The 21,570-nt window shown below is 45.1% G+C and overlaps 1 protein-coding gene across 7 annotated transcripts in view; it reads left to right on the forward strand.

The window, feature by feature from the left end:
• ADK (adenosine kinase) overlaps positions 1-21,570 on the forward strand; it is a 542,347-nt gene that overhangs the window by 276,266 nt on the left and 244,511 nt on the right. For all 7 annotated transcript variants that reach the window (XM_073353161.1, XM_073353162.1, XM_073353156.1 and 4 more), the window contains one exon: positions 1,678-1,786. In XM_073353161.1, the coding sequence (XP_073209262.1) occupies positions 1,678-1,786 (109 nt within the window). The remainder of the gene's footprint in view (positions 1-1,677; positions 1,787-21,570) is intronic.

The following is a 21,570-nucleotide window of genomic DNA, read 5'->3' on the forward strand; positions in this document are numbered from 1 at the left end:
GAGCCTGCACCCCTCACCCTCTCCTGCACCCAAACTCTCTGCCCGAGCTTTGAGCCCCCTTCTGCAGTCCGAACCTCTTGGCCCCAGTCAGGTGCCCCCTCCTGCATCCCAAACTCCTCATCCCCAGCTCCGTCCCAGAGCCTGCACCCCCAGCCAGAGCCCTCACCCCAACCCGGAGCCTGCTCCTGTACTCTGAACCCCTTGGCCCCACCCCCCAGCCAGGAGCCCCCTCATGCATCCCAAATCAGTCATCTCCAGCCCCAGCTGGAGCCGTCACCCCGTCTCACACCCCAACCCTCTCCCCTAGCCTGGTTAAAATGAGAACATGAGCGAGGGTAGGGGAGAGTGAGCGACAGACGGGGTGGATAGAGTGAGCAGTGGGCAGGACCTTGGGAAAGGGCTGGGGCAGAGGACAGGGCAAGGGTATTCAGTTTTCTGCAAATAGAAAGCTGGCAACTCTATTTGGGACCTGAGTCAAATGGAGCTGCATCTTTGCTGCAAAGAAATAGGGCTCAGCCTCTGGGTCCCAGCTTGTCTCGAACTTGGACCCTTTAGCCCTGCAGGGTCCTGGGACCCTGGGTCCAAACCACGGGTTAGCACAGTTGGAGTGTAGACACAATGGGGGTTAGCCTGGAGCCCAGGCTCAAACACAGGCTTACATTGCAGTGTAGACATATTCACACACACAAAATCCATAATTAGCAATACCCGGTAGTAGCTTGTGCTGTGTTCTGTGGATAAATAGAGCACTGCACTTTCCAGATTTGTTAATCTTGCTCTTTTTATCATCACAAAAATTCAAAAACCACGTTTAAATGTATTCTTAAGAGTCGTTTTTTCATTCTTCATGCAACAGCTTTCTCACAGTGGTACTAATAGTTTGTTCAGCTGCAGACGGAAGTGAATTTGACTTTTCAGCTTATTTAGCCAAGAACTACTTTCAAGAGTTTGGTTGAATCAAAGCCACGAAAAGGTGGAGGAAAAGGTTATTTATGCTTCCTTATCCTTTTAAATTATACTTTTGCTTCAGTGAATGATGATCTGGCAGAATATATTCATCTCAATTCTTTCTCCTATTGCCCTGTAGTTTTTGGAGTTTTGGGTCATTTCATATTAAATTAATTCGTATTAGTGGAGGTGGTCCCTAGTATCATAAATCTCTGATTGAAAAAAATAACCCTGCATGCACTGTTCTTGATTTCCCTTTTCCATAGAAAGGAAGTTTTGCTTTTTCTTCCCTTTACAACAATTTTTATTTTAAAATATGCAGAAGGATCTAATGCTTAGAGCAGGGAACTAGGGGCCAGAACTCTCCCCAGGTGTACAGTGTGTTCATGGGCAAGTCTTTTTACACCGGAGTGGTTGTGTTAAATCTTTTCATAGTGGAATTGCATACTAATGACTGTGTATGTGTATGACATACGTTTATAGGTTTTTCCGTAAATGTGGATTTAAAAAAACGTTTCTCAAGTTTTTATGATTTTTCTCTCCGTATATATTTATACATGTTATGTAGATATATTTTACATGGACTATTTAACTATTTTACATTATGGTAGCATTCATGCCCTCAGATATAAGTATTTTTAAAGAATCTTTTTATCTGATGTGGAGAACAATACTAGTGTTAAGAAAAAGGATGTGTCTAATTAATATGTGTTTCTTTGGTCATTTTAGGTCTCTTGTAGCTCACCTTGCTGCTGCCAATTGTTACAATAAGGAAAAACACCTTGATCTGGAGAAGAACTGGAAACTGGTGGAAAAGGCCAAAGTTTATTACATAGCAGTAAGTTTGGCTTATTTTAAAGTTATGAAATGTTTGTGGGTTACTATACTCAATTTCTGTAGCACTGAACTACTAGTGTCCATTTTGCATATGATGCAGGATAACTTTTGTGAATGTTGAGAAATAAAATGTCTGCTTCTGTTGTAACTTGATCAGATTTATTTACCTTGAAGTTTACATCCTTGTAAATACTGTTAGTTATATGCATTCTTAAAATGAGCACAGGAAGCCATAAGAAAAAAACTCTTAAAATGTGTTCTATAATAGCGCATCAAATTTACATTTCACATTTTCTGGCAAATTGTTGTGAAGGATGCATAGATCATGTAGAAAAACAATATTAGCCTAATTATTCACTGCAAACAGTTTGAGTTTATTTGTGAGAACCATCTTAATTGCTATTTATTCCATAGTAATTACCAATGCAACTTACAACTTGATATTTCAGAAACAATGATCATGACAAGTCTCTTGAATATGGGCAGAGGGGGCAAGCTATGATTTCAGTGACTAAATTTTACTTCTGGTACCAAACTTTGGGGGAAAAAGAAAAATAGTAGGGTCACAATTAGTTTTCAGAATAAATATTATTTCTTGGGTTTTTTTTTTTTAATTTTGGAATTAATGAAACCATATTTGTGTAGATTGCCTTCTGCCTACATATAAGTGGTAAATTTTTCATCTTTCTCTCTTGATATGACCAATGGCAATTAGAGAATGTATAAAACATCTATGATAGATTAAAAACACATAATATGCAGATAATACATGCTTTCTGTATGAAAGCTGCTGTCATTTCGCAACCTGAGCTATTTGGGAACAGCTGGTAAGAAGTGTAAAAAATTGATTATCCAGGAGGAATAAGTACATTGAAAATAGTTATTTCTTTCAGCTAGCGTTAATGTCTCCTGTAGCCTGTTAGTGTGCACTGCTGTAGGCTTTACATGGTTGTTATTGATTCTTGCATATGGCCAAGGCTGCCCCTTTATAGCTGTCAAACAAATACTTACACTGAGAAGATTATACAAAGGAAAGACATCCCATTGCTTCTGCTGCATATTTAAGATGTATTTAAAAATATGTATTTCTTCAATAGTCTGCTCATTTTTAATTTATACTTTTAAAAATGGACAGTATTTTAAATTTCAGATGATTATACTGTAGTGTGTTCTGAATGCCAGACTTGGGGCTAAATGCTATAGGGCTAAAAATTGCAGCAAGAATTGAGTATTGTTAAATGAAGAAGAATGACAAATGTTAGCCAAAGCCATACTGAACTAAGCTGTCTGTTTTCTACATTTGATACCTGTATATAATTATCACTGAATCTTTTAATGTGTGATTTAGAATAATTATTCTCAGTTGAAATGGTTCAGGGAAAGTTGGGAAGGTCACATAAGGGGAAAAAAGGGATTTTGTTGTATAGAAGTCCACTCTATACTTAATTTTGGTTTTAGAAGCCCATCTTCTGTGTTCAAGCACCGAGCTCAACCACACATTGAGGAGCCAATTTACCATACAGATTTGGGCTTATATTAAAAAGAAATTCCTGAAGTCTGATGGCCATCCAGACTTTATTACCCTCATTGACCAAGAAGCTCAAAAGTTAGGGAATAAGCTTGCAAAACTGAAAATAAAACAGAAGATATGAATAAATTTCAATGGAGAAGAGCTGGGAAATTGTATTGGATATTTGAATATGAAGGGCAGATTCGTGGAACACCAGGTTGATAGTGGGACCCAGAGAATATTCTGACAAGAAGAGGCCAATTGTCATTTTCTCCTCTCTCTTTGTTGCATTCTTCCCTCAGTCCAGTTCTCCATTGCGTATGACCGCTACAAAGGTGCAGTACTGCCACCACTCAAGCCAGTAACTTGGATGATAGACTGCAAAATAGAGTTATAACCCCATCCTTTTTTGTTGATGGTTGTAACATCCCAGTACTGAACAAGGTTAATCAATTGGCATTTCTTCTGGATCCCTGCCATTAATTGTCTGCTGGAAATCGTCTATCTTCTGCTGTCATTGGGACTGAGACACAGAATTTGAGCTCAAACTTTGATGACTCATAGTGACTACTTGGAGTAGATCGTTCATTTCTGACTGGGTTTGATAGTGGTAAACTGAAACAATGCAATATTTTGAGATACACATCATTTCTGGATAGGCCAATTTGGTAAAATTTCATTTGTTCTTTTGGAATGTGTTGCTCTTGATGTGAGAAATAAATTTCTGAAAATAGGAAATGTTTTTCATGTGTCAACTAACTCCCTCCCTACTTCCCGGAAAACTAGATAGCCTTTTCAGGAGAGTCTAAAATTGTCCAGTTCCCACCTGACATTGTTTGTTCAACAGTTCTATATATTAGAACTCTTACTGAATGACTTATTGAGAGCTTTCTTTATCCTCCATACAAGATATCTCTCAAGGTCTCTGGAACACTTCTGACTTTATTAAACAGAGTATCCATTCAACGTTTAGTCTAGTGTTGCACACTCTTTGCAATACTTTATGAAGAAACCTCTTTAAAGTTCTTAACCATTGAGATTATTTTTGAGATAGCAGCGTTAGTTTACGGAACACACTCTCTCTTTTCAGTTATCCATAAAGACAACTTAACCAGCGTACTGTGCTATCTTTTATGCCCAAACTCTCCATTATTTTTTCACCAGAATCAGGATATTCAGGATCTCCTATCTTAATGCCCATTTCCTTCCAAAAAAGCTGAGGCATCTCAAAAACTTAGATATAAAAAAATGCCTTACAATTCTATTGAATTGAACAGAAGGCCTTGGAGCTTTTAATCTGTTCATACACTGGATTATGATAGGCCAAAGAAAAGACATAAAGCCAATAAGTATTCAAATGTATTATTACTGAAGTATACACTGTGACAAAGTTCCTCCTCTACCTTGGTGGGTCTTGCGCTTATTGGCAGATTTGCTCGCCTTGGAGCTTCATGGTAGCCCTCAGCTTGGCCGTTTTTCTGAACCCACAGTCCAGGCCGACGATTCCTGTGTCTGACCAGGAGTTGGGAGGTTTGGGGGGAACCCGGGCCCACCCTCTACTCCGGGTTCCAGCCCAGGGCCCTGTGGAATGCAGCTGTCTAGAGTGCCTCCTGGAACAGCTGTAAGACAGCTACAACTCCCTGGGCTACTTCCCCATGGCCTGCTCCCAACACCTTCTTTACTCTCACCATAGGACCTTCCTCCTGGTGTCTGATAATGCTTGTACTCCTCAGTCCTCTAACAGTCCACGTTCTCACTCTCAGCTCCTAGTGCTTCTTGCTCCCAGCTCCTCACATGCACACTGCAAACTGAAGTGAGCTCCTTTTTAAACCCAGATTAGCCTGCCTTAATTGATTCTAGCAGCTTCTTGATTGGCTGCAGGTGTTCTAATCAGCCTGTCTGTCATAATTGTCTCCAGAAGGTTCCCGATTGTTCTGGAATCTTCCCTGTTCCCTTACACAGGGAAAAGGGACCTATTTAACCTGGGGCTAATATATCTGCCTTCTATTACTCTCCTGTAGCCATCCAGCCCAACCCTGTCACAATGTGCATGAAAGCCTTGTCCTGAGGATATCAAGCTATTCCATCTTCTTGGTACAGATGGGCAATGCTTCCCTAAGACAGTTCTGAAATATTGTGTGGTCCCCTATATATACTTACTAGAGTAGATACATATGCCTTTTCAAATGCAGCATTCAGTAGAGCAGCATTCAGATGAAACTCAGCCCTGAAATCTAATCAGTTCACAGAGGGGGAACAGGTCCAAAGAAAAAGAGCAATGGACCTATGGCAGAACCCTGAGAGGGAATTTGTGTTACCGTTTATGAACACAATACATTCATTTTATCCATCTGGCGAAAAGATGTAGACAGATTGGAGAGAAACTACCCAAGAAGAGAACCTTGAAAACCATAGGTTGAAGAAAGATGTAGACCAGGCTGAACCAATCCTCTAAAGTTAGGAAAACTGAAAAAGATGTCAAGGAAAGAAAGAAGAAAACAGAAGACTGATCAATTCTTTTAGCTTTGAAATAATTCCATATTTTAGCAATTTTTCATAATATTTTACAGGTCTTCAAACCCCCTCCCTTCCACTCTCCAGTCTTACTTAAACACAGCAGTTTCTTCCATTGGCATTATATCCTACAGATTCTTATCTTCTTTTCATTCTGGATCAGCTGTACTTTTGGTGGCTAATCAGAGTTTCCTGACAGGACTTTAATGTTTGCTCACGCTTGGGCACTTACGTTTCCTCAAAGTTCCTGTTTAAGAGTTCTTCCTACTCTAAACATCACAGTACTGTCTGTTTCTGTAGTCCATTAATGGGCCGTATCCTGAACTCTGATTTTATTTATGTAAGACTTACGTTTCTTAGTGGTTTTCTTCTATCAATATGTACATTCTTTTGGGACTGGATTTTTAGAAATTGTGGCTAAAATTTTCAAATTAGAGTGACCTAAATCTCTATTTAGACACCTGAATGGTCTGATTTTTTCAGAGACACTGCACTACCATTATTGTGATTATTTAGGCATATAAATAGGAAGTCTGATTGTCAGATGACCATCTGCAATTCCTCTTGTGAACTGCAGGTGCTCACACTTCTGAAAGTCAGAGTACTTATTTTATTTAGGTGCCTAATTTAGACACTTATATTTTGAAAAAAATTCCAAACATTTGGAATTTAATATAATACAATCTTTATTAATATCTCCTGTGGGAAAAAAAGGGCTGCCTATTGAAGAGAGCCATTGAGGAGAGCAGAAAAGGAGGGTCTTATTCAGATGTTTTACTTTTATTTGACTCTGGTATTCAATAAACACTGTTATATATTGACATGGAATTCTCTGCTTATCCAATGAGAATGGGGAAAAAATTGAGAACGGAGGAAGTGCTTGTCTCCATTAAAAGTTGCAATTAACCAGGTGGGATTTTAATTCAGTTCTGATGATTGATTCTGCTTCCTCATGCAGACAGAATAATATAAACTTTTCCCAATGTGTTGTATCCTGTTCCATATTTTTCCTCATGTCCCAATTAGATATCACCATTTCTCCCAGTTAGTGTTTCTCAGTTTGCTCTTCAGTACTGTACCCATGTTAATTAATGTTTGCTGTTGGAGGTGTAAAGTAGGTGAAGTACCATAACTTGTTGCTGTTAATGCATTAATTCCTTATATCTTTGTAATCTTAGAAATTTCTTTGTTTTGCCTTTAGTTGTTCATCTGCTCATAAACAGTAGCCCCTTACTGAGTGCGTTGAAATTACATGATTGATTACCATTACTGTTCTATTTAATAACTCACATGTTAATGTGGTGGCTTTTAGTGTTGAATAATTGCACAGCTTTTAAGAATGTTAAACCAATCAGATCACTGAATTAGTAGAATATCCAAATGACCCTTTCCTTAAAAGGGAAAATAATAGATTGTTGGTGAGGGAATGTCTTTGAATTACTTTTTAAAGTTAAGGCTTGTAAACAAAAAAAAAAAAACTTTTAATTTGTGAGTGCTTAAGAGAAAGAGACATCCTTTATTGGACCAACTTTTGTTGATGAGAGAGAAAAAGCTTTCAAACTTAGACAGCTCTTCAGTTCTAGGAAGTTTACTCAGAGTGTCACGGCTACATACAAGATGGAACAGATTGTTTAACATAAGTGGTTAACATATTAATATATTTCAATGATGTCTCTTTAAAATCTTTGCTATTTTAGTGTCTTCAAGGGCTTTTTGAGTAGCCAATTGGCAATTAAAGGATATGTCATCATGTGGCTCAGCTCCCTGCAAGACCAATATTTGTTTCTCCTTTAGCATGGGTGCCTGTTTAATGCTTCTGATGCTCAGTTCTTTGCCCTGGCAGTGCTTGAAACTTTCGTGTTCCTCAGTACCTATGAATTTGTCAGAAAGGAGATATAGGGCAGTGATACAGTTCTGTGGTGACCTAGAATCCTATTTTCGATGTCTCTGACTCAAGGAATATTTCCAACACACCTCTGAACAGCATACTAACCCACAGAGATCTTCCTACCAACACTACAAAAAGAAGGATTCTGGGTGGACTCCTCCTGAAGGTCAAAACAACAGATTGGACTTCTACATAGAGTGCTTCCGCCGACGTGTACGGGCTGAAATTGTGGAAAAGCAGCATCACTTGCCCCATAACCTCAGGAGTGCAGAACACAGTGCCATCCACAGCCTCAGAAACAACTCTGACATCATAATCAAAAAGGCTGACAAAGGAGGTGCTGTCGTCATCATGAATAGATCGGAATATGAACAAGAGACTGCTAGGGAGCTCTCCAACATCTTATTCTACAAGCCATTACCCTCTGATTCCACTGAGGGTTACCAAAAGAAACTACACCATCTGCTCAAGAAACTCCCTGAAAAAGCACAAGAGCAAATCTGCACAGACACACCCCTAGAATCCCGACCTGGGGTATTCCATCTGCTACCCAAGATCCATAAACCTGGAAATCCTGGACTCCCCATTATCTCAGGCATTATCCTGCACCCTGACAGCAGGATTGTCTGGCTATGTAGACTCCTTCCTCAGGCCCTATGCTACCGGCACTCCCAGCTATCTTCGAGACACCACTGACTTCCTGAGGAAACTACAGTCCATTGGTGATCTTCTGAAAACATCATCCTAGCCACTATGGATGTAGAAGCCCTGTACACCAACATTCCACACAAAGATGGACTACAAGCCCTCAGGAACACTATCCTCGATAATGTCACGGCAAACCTGGTGGCTGAACTTTTGTGACTTTGTCCTCACCCATAACTATTTCACATTTGGGGACAATGTATACCTTCAAATTAGCAGCACTGCAATGGGTACCCGCATGGACCCACAGTATGCCAACATTTTTATGGCCGACTTAGAACAACGCTTCCTCAGTTCTCATCCCCTAATGCCCCTACTCTACTTGTGCTACATTGATGACAACTTCATCATCTGGATCCATGAAAAAGAAGCCCTTGAGGAATTCCACCATGATTTCAACAATTTCCATCCCCCCATCAACCTCAGCCTGGAACAGTCCACACAAGAGATCCACTTCCTGGACACTATGGTGCTAATAAGCGATGGTCACATAAACACCACCCTATACCGGAAACCTACTGACCACTATTCCTACCTACATGCCTCCAGCTTTCACCCAGACCACACCACACGGTCCACTGTCTACAGCCAAGCTCTACAATACAACCGCGTTTGCTCCAACCCCTCAGACAGAGACAAACACCTAGAGGATCTCTATCAAGCATTCTTACAATTACAATACCCACCTGCGGAAGTGAAGAAACAGATTGACAGAGCCAGAAGAGTTCCCAGAAGTCATCTACTACAGGACAGGCCCAACAAAGAAAATAACAGAATGCCACTAGCCGTCACCTTCGGCCCCCAACTAAAACCTCTCCAGTGCATCATCAAGGATCTACAACCTATCCTGAAGGACGACCCATCATTCTCACAGAGCTTGGGAGACAGGCCAGTTCTTGCTTACAGACAGCCCCGCAACCTGAAGCAAATACTCACCAGCAACCATACAACAGAACCACTAACCCAGGAACCTATCCTTGCAACAAAGCCCGTTGCCAGCTGTGTCCACATATCTATTCAGGGGACACCTTCATAGGACCTAATCACATCAGCCACACTATCAGAGGCTCGTTCACCTGCGCATCTACCAATGTGATATATGCCATCATGTGCCAGCAATGCCCCTCTGCCATGTACATTGGGCAAACTGGCCGGTCTCTATGTAAAAGAATAAATGGACACACATCAGACATTAATAATTATAACATTCAAAAACCAGTTGGAGAACACTTCCATCTCTTTGGTCACTCGATTACAGACCTAAAAGTGGCAATTCTTCAACAAAAAAACTTCAAAAACAGACTCCAATGAGAGACTGCTGAATTGGAATTAATTTGCAAACTGGACACCATTAACTTAGTTTTACTTTGTGTAATGACACATCCACTCCCAGTCTTTATTCAAGCCTATTTCCCCATGTTTATTTTCCCCCCCGACTGTTCCTCACATGTTCTTATCAATTGCTGGAAATGGCCCGTCTTAATTATCACTACAAAAGGTTTTTTTCTCTCCTGATGGTAATAGCTCACCTTAACTGATCACTCTCGTTATAGTGTGTATGGTAACACTCATTGTTTCATGTTCTCTGTGTATATAAAATATTCCTGCTGTATTTTCCACTGCATGCATCCGATGAAGTAGGTTTTAGCCCACGAAAGCTTATGCTCAAATAAATTTGTTAGTCTCTAAGGTGCCACAAGTACTCCTGTTCTTTTTGCGGATACAGACTAACACAGCTGCTACTCTGAAACTTTTCTACTCTTATAATTGTGCTCAGCTGAATTTTTGGTTTGTTCTCTTCAGAATTGCAAGGTAACATCCTGCTTTCATGTGAGGTGATGGTGCCTAGATCTCAGTGTCACATTTCATTCAACCCGTTTGTTCATAAGATGCTAGTTCACCATTATCCATGAGAATCTAAACTTTCCTATGTATTTTCATGTGATGGTAAATCATTCAAATTTTACAACACTGAAGGCTTACTCGTATGAATCTAAAAGATATTCAGTGATCCCAACTGTCTTGTTTGAAGGATGATATGCCACCATATGGCACCCCATACTCCTTGGAAACGTGCTAACATTGTACACTGATTACTGCAGCTGTTCGGAAAAAGTAAGTATTTTTTAAAAAATTGTTAGAAATTTTCTGTGAATTTCTTGTTTTTTCAACAAAAATTTTGTTTTATATGTGGGAAACACTTGCACATCTTATATAGGGGCAAACACTTGCACATCTTATCTTCCTTTCCCCCATTTGTAAAAGGCTGAAGTAAAAAAAATTGGGAATTTTTTTTCTCCCTAACTTTAAATATTTTTACTTTTCCCTCCTTGTTTGATTGTGGAGCGGTGTGGGTGGCAGGGGTACGGTGGGGTGCACAAAGTTACTTTACCTTTCCCTCTCCAATGAAAACAAAATTTGTTGAAAACATTCAGAATTTTTCATTTTGAAAATTTTCATAAAAGATAAACAAACACTTCAGCCAAAATGAAATTTGGCAAACACAATTGGTTTGGTTAAAAAGGTATTTTCCATTTATTAAAATAAAAATGTTTGAAAGAAAATTTTCAATAAGCTCTGTTGCTTACACACACTGTTTCAGTATTTTGATACTTAGAATCTGGGTGACACAGATTATTTAACTGAAATGGATTGGGGTTCTTAGAACAGTTCAAAAGGTATTAACTCTTTGCTCTGCAAGCAAACTGGAGAAACAGGTTCCCATTCACTACTATTGGTGGCATATGATGATGGCCTTCAGTGGCATTGTATTTAGGATAAAATCTTCTAAATCTGTTTAGGTTGTATGCATGCACTTAAAAAAGAACAAAGCAAAATATATTTTATGCTACACTGAACAAAAGGGTAGCTTTTGAGTTTTAACCATTCTTTATTTGAGTGTATGATATGTAATACTGTTTTAAATATGCCCATTAAATTAAATAAATTATTAATACTTCAGTACCTCTGTATATTTATAAAACTAATAGCAAGTGCATAATTTTAATGGCAACCACTTTTCAAGATTATGTATTTTGTTTTATAGATTCTGTTTGAAGGACAGAATGTCATGTATTTTCAGTGGGTGATAATCAATACAGTATAATATGCCTACCTGTTGGAGGAATAGTTCTTAAATCTCCAAAGTCAATGGCATATTTATGAACATATAAAATGTCATTTTTACATTTATTTTCCTACAATGGCTACTTATCTAAGCAGAGAAATACTGTGGTAGTATATGGGCTTGATGGTGGAATTATCTGGTTTCAACATGAGACTGTCAAAACTTTAGCTTGATGTCAGCAATGTGTAGCACATCTTAAATACTACTTCACAGCATTTCGTTCTTTTTACATGGTTTTGGGCTATTCTGCTTTAGAGAAAAAATTCTGATATAACAATGTAAGTATAAATGAAATGTCTTTTGTGCTGTCTCCTTCTTTCAAAGGTATGTTCAATGAAGCCATTTTTATTATAATTTAGTTATATGATGATTGATACATTTAAGATGGATTGTGATCAATATTTTGAGATGTGCTGGTGCTTCCCTATGCATGGGAAACTAGTGGCACTCACAGAGACTGGCAGAAATCAAAATATCCACCAAGTATTTGTAGCTGTGGATAGCTGCACAATACTCATGCCTCCACTGATATTCTTAACCGTAATGGTCCAACATTTCCTAAATAACTGCATCTGGGAATAATTCGTAGATTTGAAGGTTGGAAAGGAACCATTCTTATCTTCTAGTCTGATCTCAAAGATGAGGCCACAGCTAGCAGTGGATGATTGTAATGTTACATCACTGGCACGTTGTATCTTGTCACTTCCAAAACCACCATTTTGTAGGATTGTAGTTTTGGGAATTATGGAGGAAACAGGGTGCCAACTACCATGAGCAGGTCCTGTAGCTGTGTAGAAAGGAAGATCCATACATCCTTCACAGGCGTGCAGCACAGTACCCAAATATTTCCTATCTCATAAGCAATTGAGAAATAAAAACAACTTTTCCCTCCCTTTAGAGAAAGGAAAACTTGATCAAAATGTGAACCAAAGGTCTTGTAAATTTTCAGCACAATGTATTGAGTAATGCCATGATACATACTGCATATTGTGAAGATACACAATGAAGTCTCACCCTGCCATCTCAGAATGTGATTCTATACACAGATGTCTTTGTTACTAACTTCTCAAGTAATTTAACTGGAAAAAAGCTGGGTTGTGTTCTGTTTGCTTTCTGGGGATTTTTGCAAATTGCGATCCACAGTGGTCCAGTATGTGAAGATTATTGATGCTTACCTTGTGGAGAAAAAAAAATCCATCAAACAATATTTCAGAAATGTTACCCACCCTTTTCCCAAATAGCAAATTAACAGGAGGCCATGTAACAAAGAGAATAAAAATGTTTATTTGTAAATATTCACCTTTAAGTTGCCAATGATATTTATTTATATGTGGAGTATGCACACTCTTCCCCCACCCTCCCTGCATCCCAGTAGCCTTTAAATTGCAGATAAACTTCCTCAGCACAGTCAGCACAGTAATTAGTGAAGCTTGGTCGTTGCTCCTCTTATCATGTGATTTTTAAGAATGCATTATTAGAGCACTTACACAGCCAGTCTAGCTGCAACAGCCAGACAGCAACAGCAGTGCCATTTTTCACAAAGAAAATGTTGAACAGGAGCCAAATGTTTGGTGGCAGAGTCTGTTGCTAGGAAATCAAGTTCCTGAGGCGATTAATGACAAAGCAAGCAATAACAAGAAGGCAGAATTACAGATTTAAAAGAGAAAAAAGTGGTTGGTGTTATAATTACCCAAAGAAATCTGCACTCATTAAATTGGCTGTTTTTATGATTGACTTTAATTGGAGGTTAGCTCAGATATTTAGCTCCTTTCCCACCCCTTTAAACACACACATGAACATAATCTGTAGAACTGCAGACTTGTTTTTCTAAGCATTGAGAGGAGCTTGCCCTGTAATTTGATCCCCACTGACAGATGCATTTTCTATGCTGCCATTTTGAATTAACCTATTGTGCAACAATTTTCCTCTGCTCTGTTGAATAAAACATCAAGTCTTATTACCTCAGATGGATTTGATAGAGTAAAAGAATGTACTTCTAGCTGAAGTAGACTATTTGCAGTGAGTTCAGTGATTGAACTCTGCCAACAAGCACCAATAATTTGTGATATGTACTTAAAGCATGAGATGAGGGGAAGAAAGAGCCATATGGGGTTCTCTTTGGAAGTATGAAGTTCAGGCTGTCACCTCAACGTAATATTGCTGTTTGCATTAAGGTTGTTGCTCAAGATGAGGACTTCTAGATAAGGTGTGTTAACTAACAGAGTTTTTACCATTATTCAGATTTATTTAATTAGAATGTTTAAAAAAATTAACAGTTTGATGGCTTCTTTGGGGCCATTCTTCCTGGAGATAGTCTTCCTCCCAAATTTGCACTTAATATAAACAGATCTTTTTTTAGAGAGAAAATTTTATTCTTTCATAGGAAAATGAATCTGACATTTAAATCCTGTCTTGTTTCATTGATCATTTTCAAGTCTACAGAAAGAGCTGTTCCTATCTTATACAACTAGTTGTAACTGAGAAATTATCATGATACACTTACAGTACCTGTAAGTGAACATACAGAAGCTGAACTGTAAGAGCTACATGATGTCACAACTCTCCAAATCCCTAATCTGAAACAATAGAGCTGCAAGTATTCTAGCCAAAAATACGCACATTGCTAATCAGATGCCATTGCCAGGCTGTCTGCTTTGTTAAATACCCAGGTTCCCTGAGGCAAGAAGACAGCTGCTATAACTACTATGAAATTTGGTAGCTCAATCTATTTTTGCTACCCTTGGGCTATCAAGCTACTGTTAATTTAGACCACCCCAATTGGTACACTTCAGGGATTTTTTTTTCAGTGTTTGTAATTAAAATGATAAAACATCATTATTACTCAGAAGACGTTGTGTACATTTTGCAGTTGACAGATACCTACGGAGATAAACCCAGCGTGTAATTTTCGTTGACATAATGGTTGTAATTGCATTTCCCTTTTAAAAAATATATTGCATTTTTTAGAAAAAAATGGGAGGTGGGAAAATGGCATGCTTTTATTTCATTAGCAAAATTTGTAAATCTGCTAGAATACTAAACCAGTCTACTGGTAATGAGCCGCTTCAACTGCAAAACCTGAATCAGCCTTTGTGCAAGACAGGGAGTGAGTGAAAATAGATATTCATCAGCCTGAACACTACCACCAGGGGGAGGAAACCTCAGAGCATATAAATCCACATTGATCTATCTGACTGCAAGCAGATTTTACAACAGAGGCCTGCAAGTGTACTTATCCTGCTCTCCCAGATGACTCTGCCTTTAGGGATGTTGAGTCTCAAATTGTATGTAAAGTCTGGGCAGACTTAACACACTATTTAAATGTAAATTAAAAGAAAAGCTTCCATATTCAAGGGGATGGAGGGAGTCAATCTGAAGGAGATTTTTATTGCTATCCTCTTGCTTGTCAGTCTTATTAGATGCTATCCTTATGAGGATGTAAGATTTTAGTCTCTTACCATGTCACGTTTCTTATGACGAGATCTCAAAAACAAAGCACAGGCAAATTTAGAAGAAGTTTACTGCTGTGAGTGGCATTGCTATTGCTGCTGTATCATACAATATTTGAGGATGTGAGTATTTTCCTAATACACAGGTCTTAAAAAAAAATTCATTCATTCCAGAAAGATTTTAAAACTACTATAAAGATTCACCTTTGACATTGACATTATCCCCTGTGACAAAGTTCCTGCTCTACCTTGGTGGGTCTTGCACTTATTGGCGGATTTGCTCACCTTGGAGCTTCACGGCAGCCCTCAGCTTGGCCATTTTTCTGAATTCACAGTGGAGGTCGACTGTGTCTGACCAGGAGTTGAGAGGTTTGGGGAGAACCCAGGCCCGCCCTCTACTCCGGGTTCCAGCCCAGGGCCCTGTGGAATGCAGCTGTCTAGAGTGCCGCCTGGAACAGCTGTGCGACAGCTACGACGCCCTGGGCTACTTCCCCATGGCCTCCTCCCAACACCTTCTTTATTGTCACCATAGGACCTTTCTCCTAGTGTCTGATAATGCTTGTACACCTCAGTCCTCCAACAGTCCACGTTCTCACTCTCAGCTCCTAGTGCCTTTTGCTCCCAGCTCCTCACACGCACACCACAAACTGAAGTGAGCTCCTTCTTAAAACCCAGGTGCCCTGATTAGCCTACCTTAATTGATTCTAGCAGCTTCTTGATTCATAGATTCATAGATATTTAGGTCAGAAGGGACCATTATGATCATCTAGTCTGACCTCCTGCACAATGCAGGCCACAGAATTTCACCCACCACTCCTAAAAAAGACCTCACACCTTTTTTGATTGGCTGCAGGTGTTCTAATCAGCCTGTCTTAACTGTCTGCAGAAGGTTCCTGATTGTTCTGGAACCTTCCCTGTTCCCTTACCCAGGGAAAAGGGACCTATTTAGCCTGCTCTCCTAGTGCTGCCCTCTGGCCTGGGCTTTTCTTGCTTTTCGCCTCTGCTTCGGCTCCCCCCCGACCAGGCCAGACGCTCTCCCCCTTTCTCTTTTTTTTTTCTTTTTTCTTTCTCTGCTGTTGCTAGAGTGCTGGCCAGCTGCCGGCCAGCTGTTAGCACCCCCCCCCCCTCGGACGCTGCTGCCACTCCAGCTGAAATCCCCCCCCGCCCCGAGAGAAGGGGGGCCTGCTGACCCGCTCCCCAGAGTTGGGGGAGTAGAAGGACCCAGACCCAGCTGCTTGCTGTTTGTTTGTGGACCCGTCTCTGGCTGAGAGAATTTCTTATCACCTACTCCGGCATCCCTGGAATCTTGGAGCTGCGAAAAAGAAAGCCCGGACAAGGAAGGGAAACAGCCATCTACTGGAGGAACACCTCCTGGAGAATCTACAAATCGCCGTGGAGGGGGCCCAAGACTGAGTAACTTTCGAACTGTGCTCTCGTGTGGGGGGGAGGCCTTGACTGTGTCGTGACTATGTTTGTAGGGACACAGGGGATGTGGCACGGAGCTGCCCCCGGATCCATCTGTGTGTCGTCCCACCACACACACTACTATCCTCATCACTGCCCCCTCCACCGTCATTGCTGGCTGTTTAACATCTGCCTCTGGACTTAGCTGCTCGTCCTGATTCCACCATCTGGGCCAGAAACACCAGCCAACCAAACAGGACTCTCTGGACAAGCGTACGGTGGTTCATGTGCCCCCCACCCCCCGAACTGCCCATCCCACAGTCCGTCCCTTTTTACCTGACCCCAACTCCAGTTAACCACCTGCCATCGCCCCCGCTGGTGCATCGGCAATGGAGGGCACCGGGGTGACCTCCACCGCTGCTATGCCCACCGCCTCCCCAGACTCTAGAGGAGCCCCCCCAGCCAGCGGGAAAGGCCAGGGCAAGAAGGGGAAGGGCTCCGCTAAAACCACCAGGCCCTCCGTGGCAGGGGCCACCCCCACTGCTGCGGCCCTGCCACCGACCATGGCGTCCCCTCCCCCCCCCGCTGCCCCCTCCACCGGCTCTGCGGGTGTCCCTCCCTCACCCCCCAGGATGTATGCCCGGGCAGCGGCAGCCCCCCTGCCTGCCGCCTCGTCATCTCTCCCACCCACCACCTCCGCCACCATCAACAGCGGCCAGGGCCCCTTCCCCACCATGACAAGGAAGCACGGTGTCCGATGCCTCCTGGTGCCCGCCTCGCCCCACGTGGAGACCTACGTGCGAGTGTTGGCGAGGGTGGTGGGGCCCTCAGCCATTGTGGTGGCCTCCAAAATGTACAGAAAGGTTGTCGTCTTCTTAGCATCGGAGGCTGCCGCCCAGGAGGTGGTGGAGAGGGGCCTGGCGGTGGGGGGGGTGTTTGTCCCCCTAGAGCTGCTGGAGGACCTGGGCGTCTGCCTGGTCCTGACCTCTGTCCCTCCTTTTCTCCCCAATTCTGCCCTGTTACCCGCCCTTTCCACCCTGGGGAAACCTGTTTCTGTCATCAGCCTTCTCCTGTTGGGCTGCAAGGACCCCACCCTCCGTCACATGTTTTCCTTCCACCAGCAAGTGCAGCTTCTACTGCTGTCAGTGGCGCACGATGGAGAGGCGCTCGAGGGGTCCTTCCTAGTCCCCCACCAGGGGGCCCGTTACCGGGTGTATTTCTCCACGGGGGAAACCCGGTGCTACCTCTGCCGGGCGTCAGGGCATGTCCAGAGGGACTGCCCCTTAGCCCAGCAAGGAGGGGCACCTGGGCTCCCCGAGACCCGGCAGGACATCAGCCCCGTCATTGCCGACACCCCTGGCTGCCCGATACCCGAACCCGACCTCCCCTCCTCTTCGGACCACCGCTTCTCCCGCTCAGGCCCAAGGGGCACCTCCCCTACAACACCCAGACGAGAGGGAGAGTCCCACCCTCGCTGCTGACAGTCTGGCGGGGCCTGTGGAGGAGAGTGTGGCAGAGATACCACCAGGCATGGGAGCGAGCCTGTCCCAGGGAGAATCCTCCCTCTCTTATGCCGCCCCACCGTCCCCACCCCCCAGGCCCCTGAGCCATTGCCTTTACCCCCTGACACGACCCCTGCTAACCAGCCCCCAGATGATACCATGGAGGGCTGGGCCCTAGTCCAGGGGAAGCGAGGCAAGCGGAAGGCTCGAGCTCCACCTCATCTATCCGAGGCGGAGGCCCCCCGGAAGACCAGGAAGGGGGGCACCGATGCCAAGCCTTCCGCTTTGCCCACGAGTGCATCCCATCCACCGGTGTCAGCCGGGAAAGATGTGGTAGCACCGGAAGGTAGAGTCTCCCCTTCACGGGAGACCCTCCCCTCCGAGACCCTCGAGGAAGCCCCTTCTGTCCTGACACTACTCGAAGCCCCCGTGAGCCCCGAGGCAACCCTCGTGGCGGGTGCCAGCGGGGAGAACCCTGGGGCGATGGAAAGTGTCCTCTCCTCCATGTTCGAGGAGATCGAGGCCCTAGATCTGACCACGGTCACCCAGGGAGAGGACAACCTTTTGCCAGCAAACCTCGATTTGGGTGACCTCACTCCACCCCTTTTTTCCCCATGTTCCCTCCCCCTAACTGCTGTTTCTGCTCCCACCTCCGAGGAGCCCCTGGACTCCTCCATTGACCCGGCCGCTGATGGCACCCCACTGACGACCACCGAGCCTGCTCAGGTGACAGCCGGCGCCACACGGCCGGGGCACAAGCCGCCAGGGGCACCCCCCGTTGGTGCAGAGCAATTGATTTCCTTCCTGGGCTGGGGCCCAACAGAAGATAATCCACCTCCTGATACTGTGGCCGCTAAATCCACCACAGAGTGCGTGTCCGGTGTCACTAAGAGTTCCCTCCCCACCCTCTTAACCCTTTAGCCTGATCGGGAGGCGCCACCATCCAGCTGCTCGCCTCCCGAAACCCAGAACCTTGCCTCTGCCCCTGCCCCTACCCCTATCCAGTCTACCTCCTGCGATGTTATTGACGCCTCCGGGGCTGTCTCCTTCCCTTTTCCAACTGATGACCCCCAGGGAGCGGCCTTTGCATTCTCCTGCCCCGACCCATTAGGGGCTGCTATTTTCCCTCCACTGCCCCCTATCATCCCAGAGCTTGAGGCGGGTCTAGAAGCTCCAGCCCATCAGGCACCCCATCAGGGGTCCGCATCCTGCTTGTCCGTTTTAGTGGAACACGGGGCAGCACTAAGGTCCCCGCCGGGGAACAATCGGGAAACCATAATCCCACCCCCCCATCAGCTGCGAGGAGAGCTGCAGAAATTTTTAGAGGATGTCCGTGGCTCCCGCAACAAGGTACAGCTTGCTCTCCAGCGTTGGGGTTTTTTTTTCAAATCCTCTGGGCCACAAGGGCTCTCATGGGGGAAGGTAAAGGGACGAGGAAGCAGGATGCCGTGGCCTACTGGCGGGTCCGCGTCTTCCGTGACCAATTACTCACCTACGGGATGGGTCAAGGACTGTTGCACGACCCGCTAGGGGATGCGAGCATCCCTGCCAGTGAGGACCCCCCCAAATCCCCAGCCCTCCCCATGACACCTCTCACCATCTCAACGTTGAACACCCGGGGTTGTAGGATGGCTCTCCGCAGGTCCCAGGTGCTCTCCTTCCTTTGGGAGGGAGGGTACTCTGATTTTCCTGCAGGAGACCCATACGGATCCGACCGCCGAAGATAGTTGGTGGCTGGAGTGGGGGGACAGGGTCTACTTTAGCCATTCCATGATTCGGCAGGCTGGAGTGGTCACCTTGTTCTCCCCCAACCTACGGCCCGAGGTGCTAGGGGTCGCCGAGGCCGTGCAGGGTCCTGCTGCATTTCCGGGTCCGTATAGAGGGGCTCGTGGTTAACCTCGTTAACGTCTATGCCCCGACATCGGGCCCGGAGCGACTGCAATTCTATCAGCAGGCATCCGCCTTCCTCGGCACCTTAGCTTCTCACGAGTGCCTGGTCCTGGGAGGGGATTTCAATACCACCCTCGAGGAACGAGACCGCTCGGGGACCGAGCAGTGCCCAGCTGCCACGGACACCCTCCGGGAGATAGTTGAACATCACTCGGTAGTGGACATCTGGCGTGACCACCACCCGGATGACACTTCCACGTTCATCTTTGTCCGGGTGGAAGCCCATCGGTCGAGCCACTCCCGGTTGGACCGCATTTATCTATCACGCTTCCGTCTCTCATGAGCCTACTCCTCCAGCATTCGGCTGGCCCCATTTTCTGACCATCACCTAGCCACCGTGACAGCCTCCCTCTGTGCGAAGAGGCCGGGGCCGGCCTATTGTCATTTTAACAACAGCTTGTTGGAGGATGAGGGCTTTGTGATGTCCTTCCAGGAATTCTGGCTGGCCTGGCGAAGGTAGCAGCGTGCCTTTCCCTCGGCGCAGCGATGGTGGGACCTGGGGAAGGTGCGCGTCCGGCTTTTCTGCCGCAACTACACCCAGGGCACCAGCCGACGGAGAAATGCGGCGATAGACCAGTTGGAACGGGAGGTCTTAGAGCTGGAGAGGCGTCTGGCCGCCAGCCCCGAAGACCCGCTCCTCTGCAGAACGTGCCGGGAGAAGCGGGAGGAACTCCGGGCCCTCGAGGACCATCGGGCTTGGGGCGCCTTTGTTCGATCCCGCATCTGCCTCCTTCGGGAGATGGATTGCGGCTCCCGCTTCTTCTATGCCCTGGAACAAACGAGAGGGGCCAAGAAGCATGTCACCTGCCTCCTGGCAGAAGACGGCACCCCCCTCACGGAACCAGCGGAGATGTGCGGGAGGGCCCGAGCCTTCTACGCAAGTCTTTTCTCCCTGGATCCGACTGACCCTAGCACTTGCAGAGTGCTTTGGGAGGAGCTCCCTACGGTCAGCGCGAGCGACCGAGACCACCTGGAGTTGCCTCTCACTCTGGCCAAGTTCTCGGAAGCCCTCCGTCGTATGCCCACCAATAGGTCTCCAGGCATGGACGGGCTGACCGTGGAGTTCTACCGCATGTTTTGGGACGTCCTCGGCCCAGACCTAGTCACCGTCTGGGCCGAGTTTCTGCAGAGCAGGGTCTTCCCTCTCTCGTGCAGGTGAGCTGTGCTCACCTTATTGCCGAAGAAGGGGGACCTCCGCGATTTACAAAATTGGCGTCCCGTCTCGCTCCTCAGCACAGACTACAAAATCGTAGTGAAAGCAATCTCGCTGCGGCTAGGGTCTGTGCTGGCGGATGTGATCCACCCAGACCAGACCTACACCATCCCGGACCGCAGTATCTTTGATAAACTATTTCTGGTTCGGGACCTTTTGGAACTCGGGCGTAGAGACAGTCTGTTGTTTGCCCTCCTGTCCCTAAATCAGGAGAAGGCGTTCGATAGGGTGGACCACGGGTACCTCCTGAGCACTGTGCAGATGTTTGGCTTCGGACCCCAGTTCGTGGGTTTTCTCCGGGTGCTGTACGCCTCCGCAGAGTGTCTGGTTAAGCTCAACTGGACCCTGACCGAACCAGTCAGCTTTGGGCGAGGAGTACGGCAGGGGTGCCCCCTCTCAGGCCAGCTGTACGCTCTGGCGATCGAGCCCTTCCTCTGTCTCCTCCGCAGGAGGTTGACAGGGTTGATGCTGCGGGAGCCGGAGCTGCGGCTGGTCCTGTCGGCGTACGCTGATGACGTGCTCC

This window comes from Lepidochelys kempii, chromosome 7, assembly GCF_965140265.1.
Source record: "Lepidochelys kempii isolate rLepKem1 chromosome 7, rLepKem1.hap2, whole genome shotgun sequence".
NCBI classification, from domain to species: Eukaryota; Metazoa; Chordata; order Testudines; family Cheloniidae; genus Lepidochelys; species Lepidochelys kempii.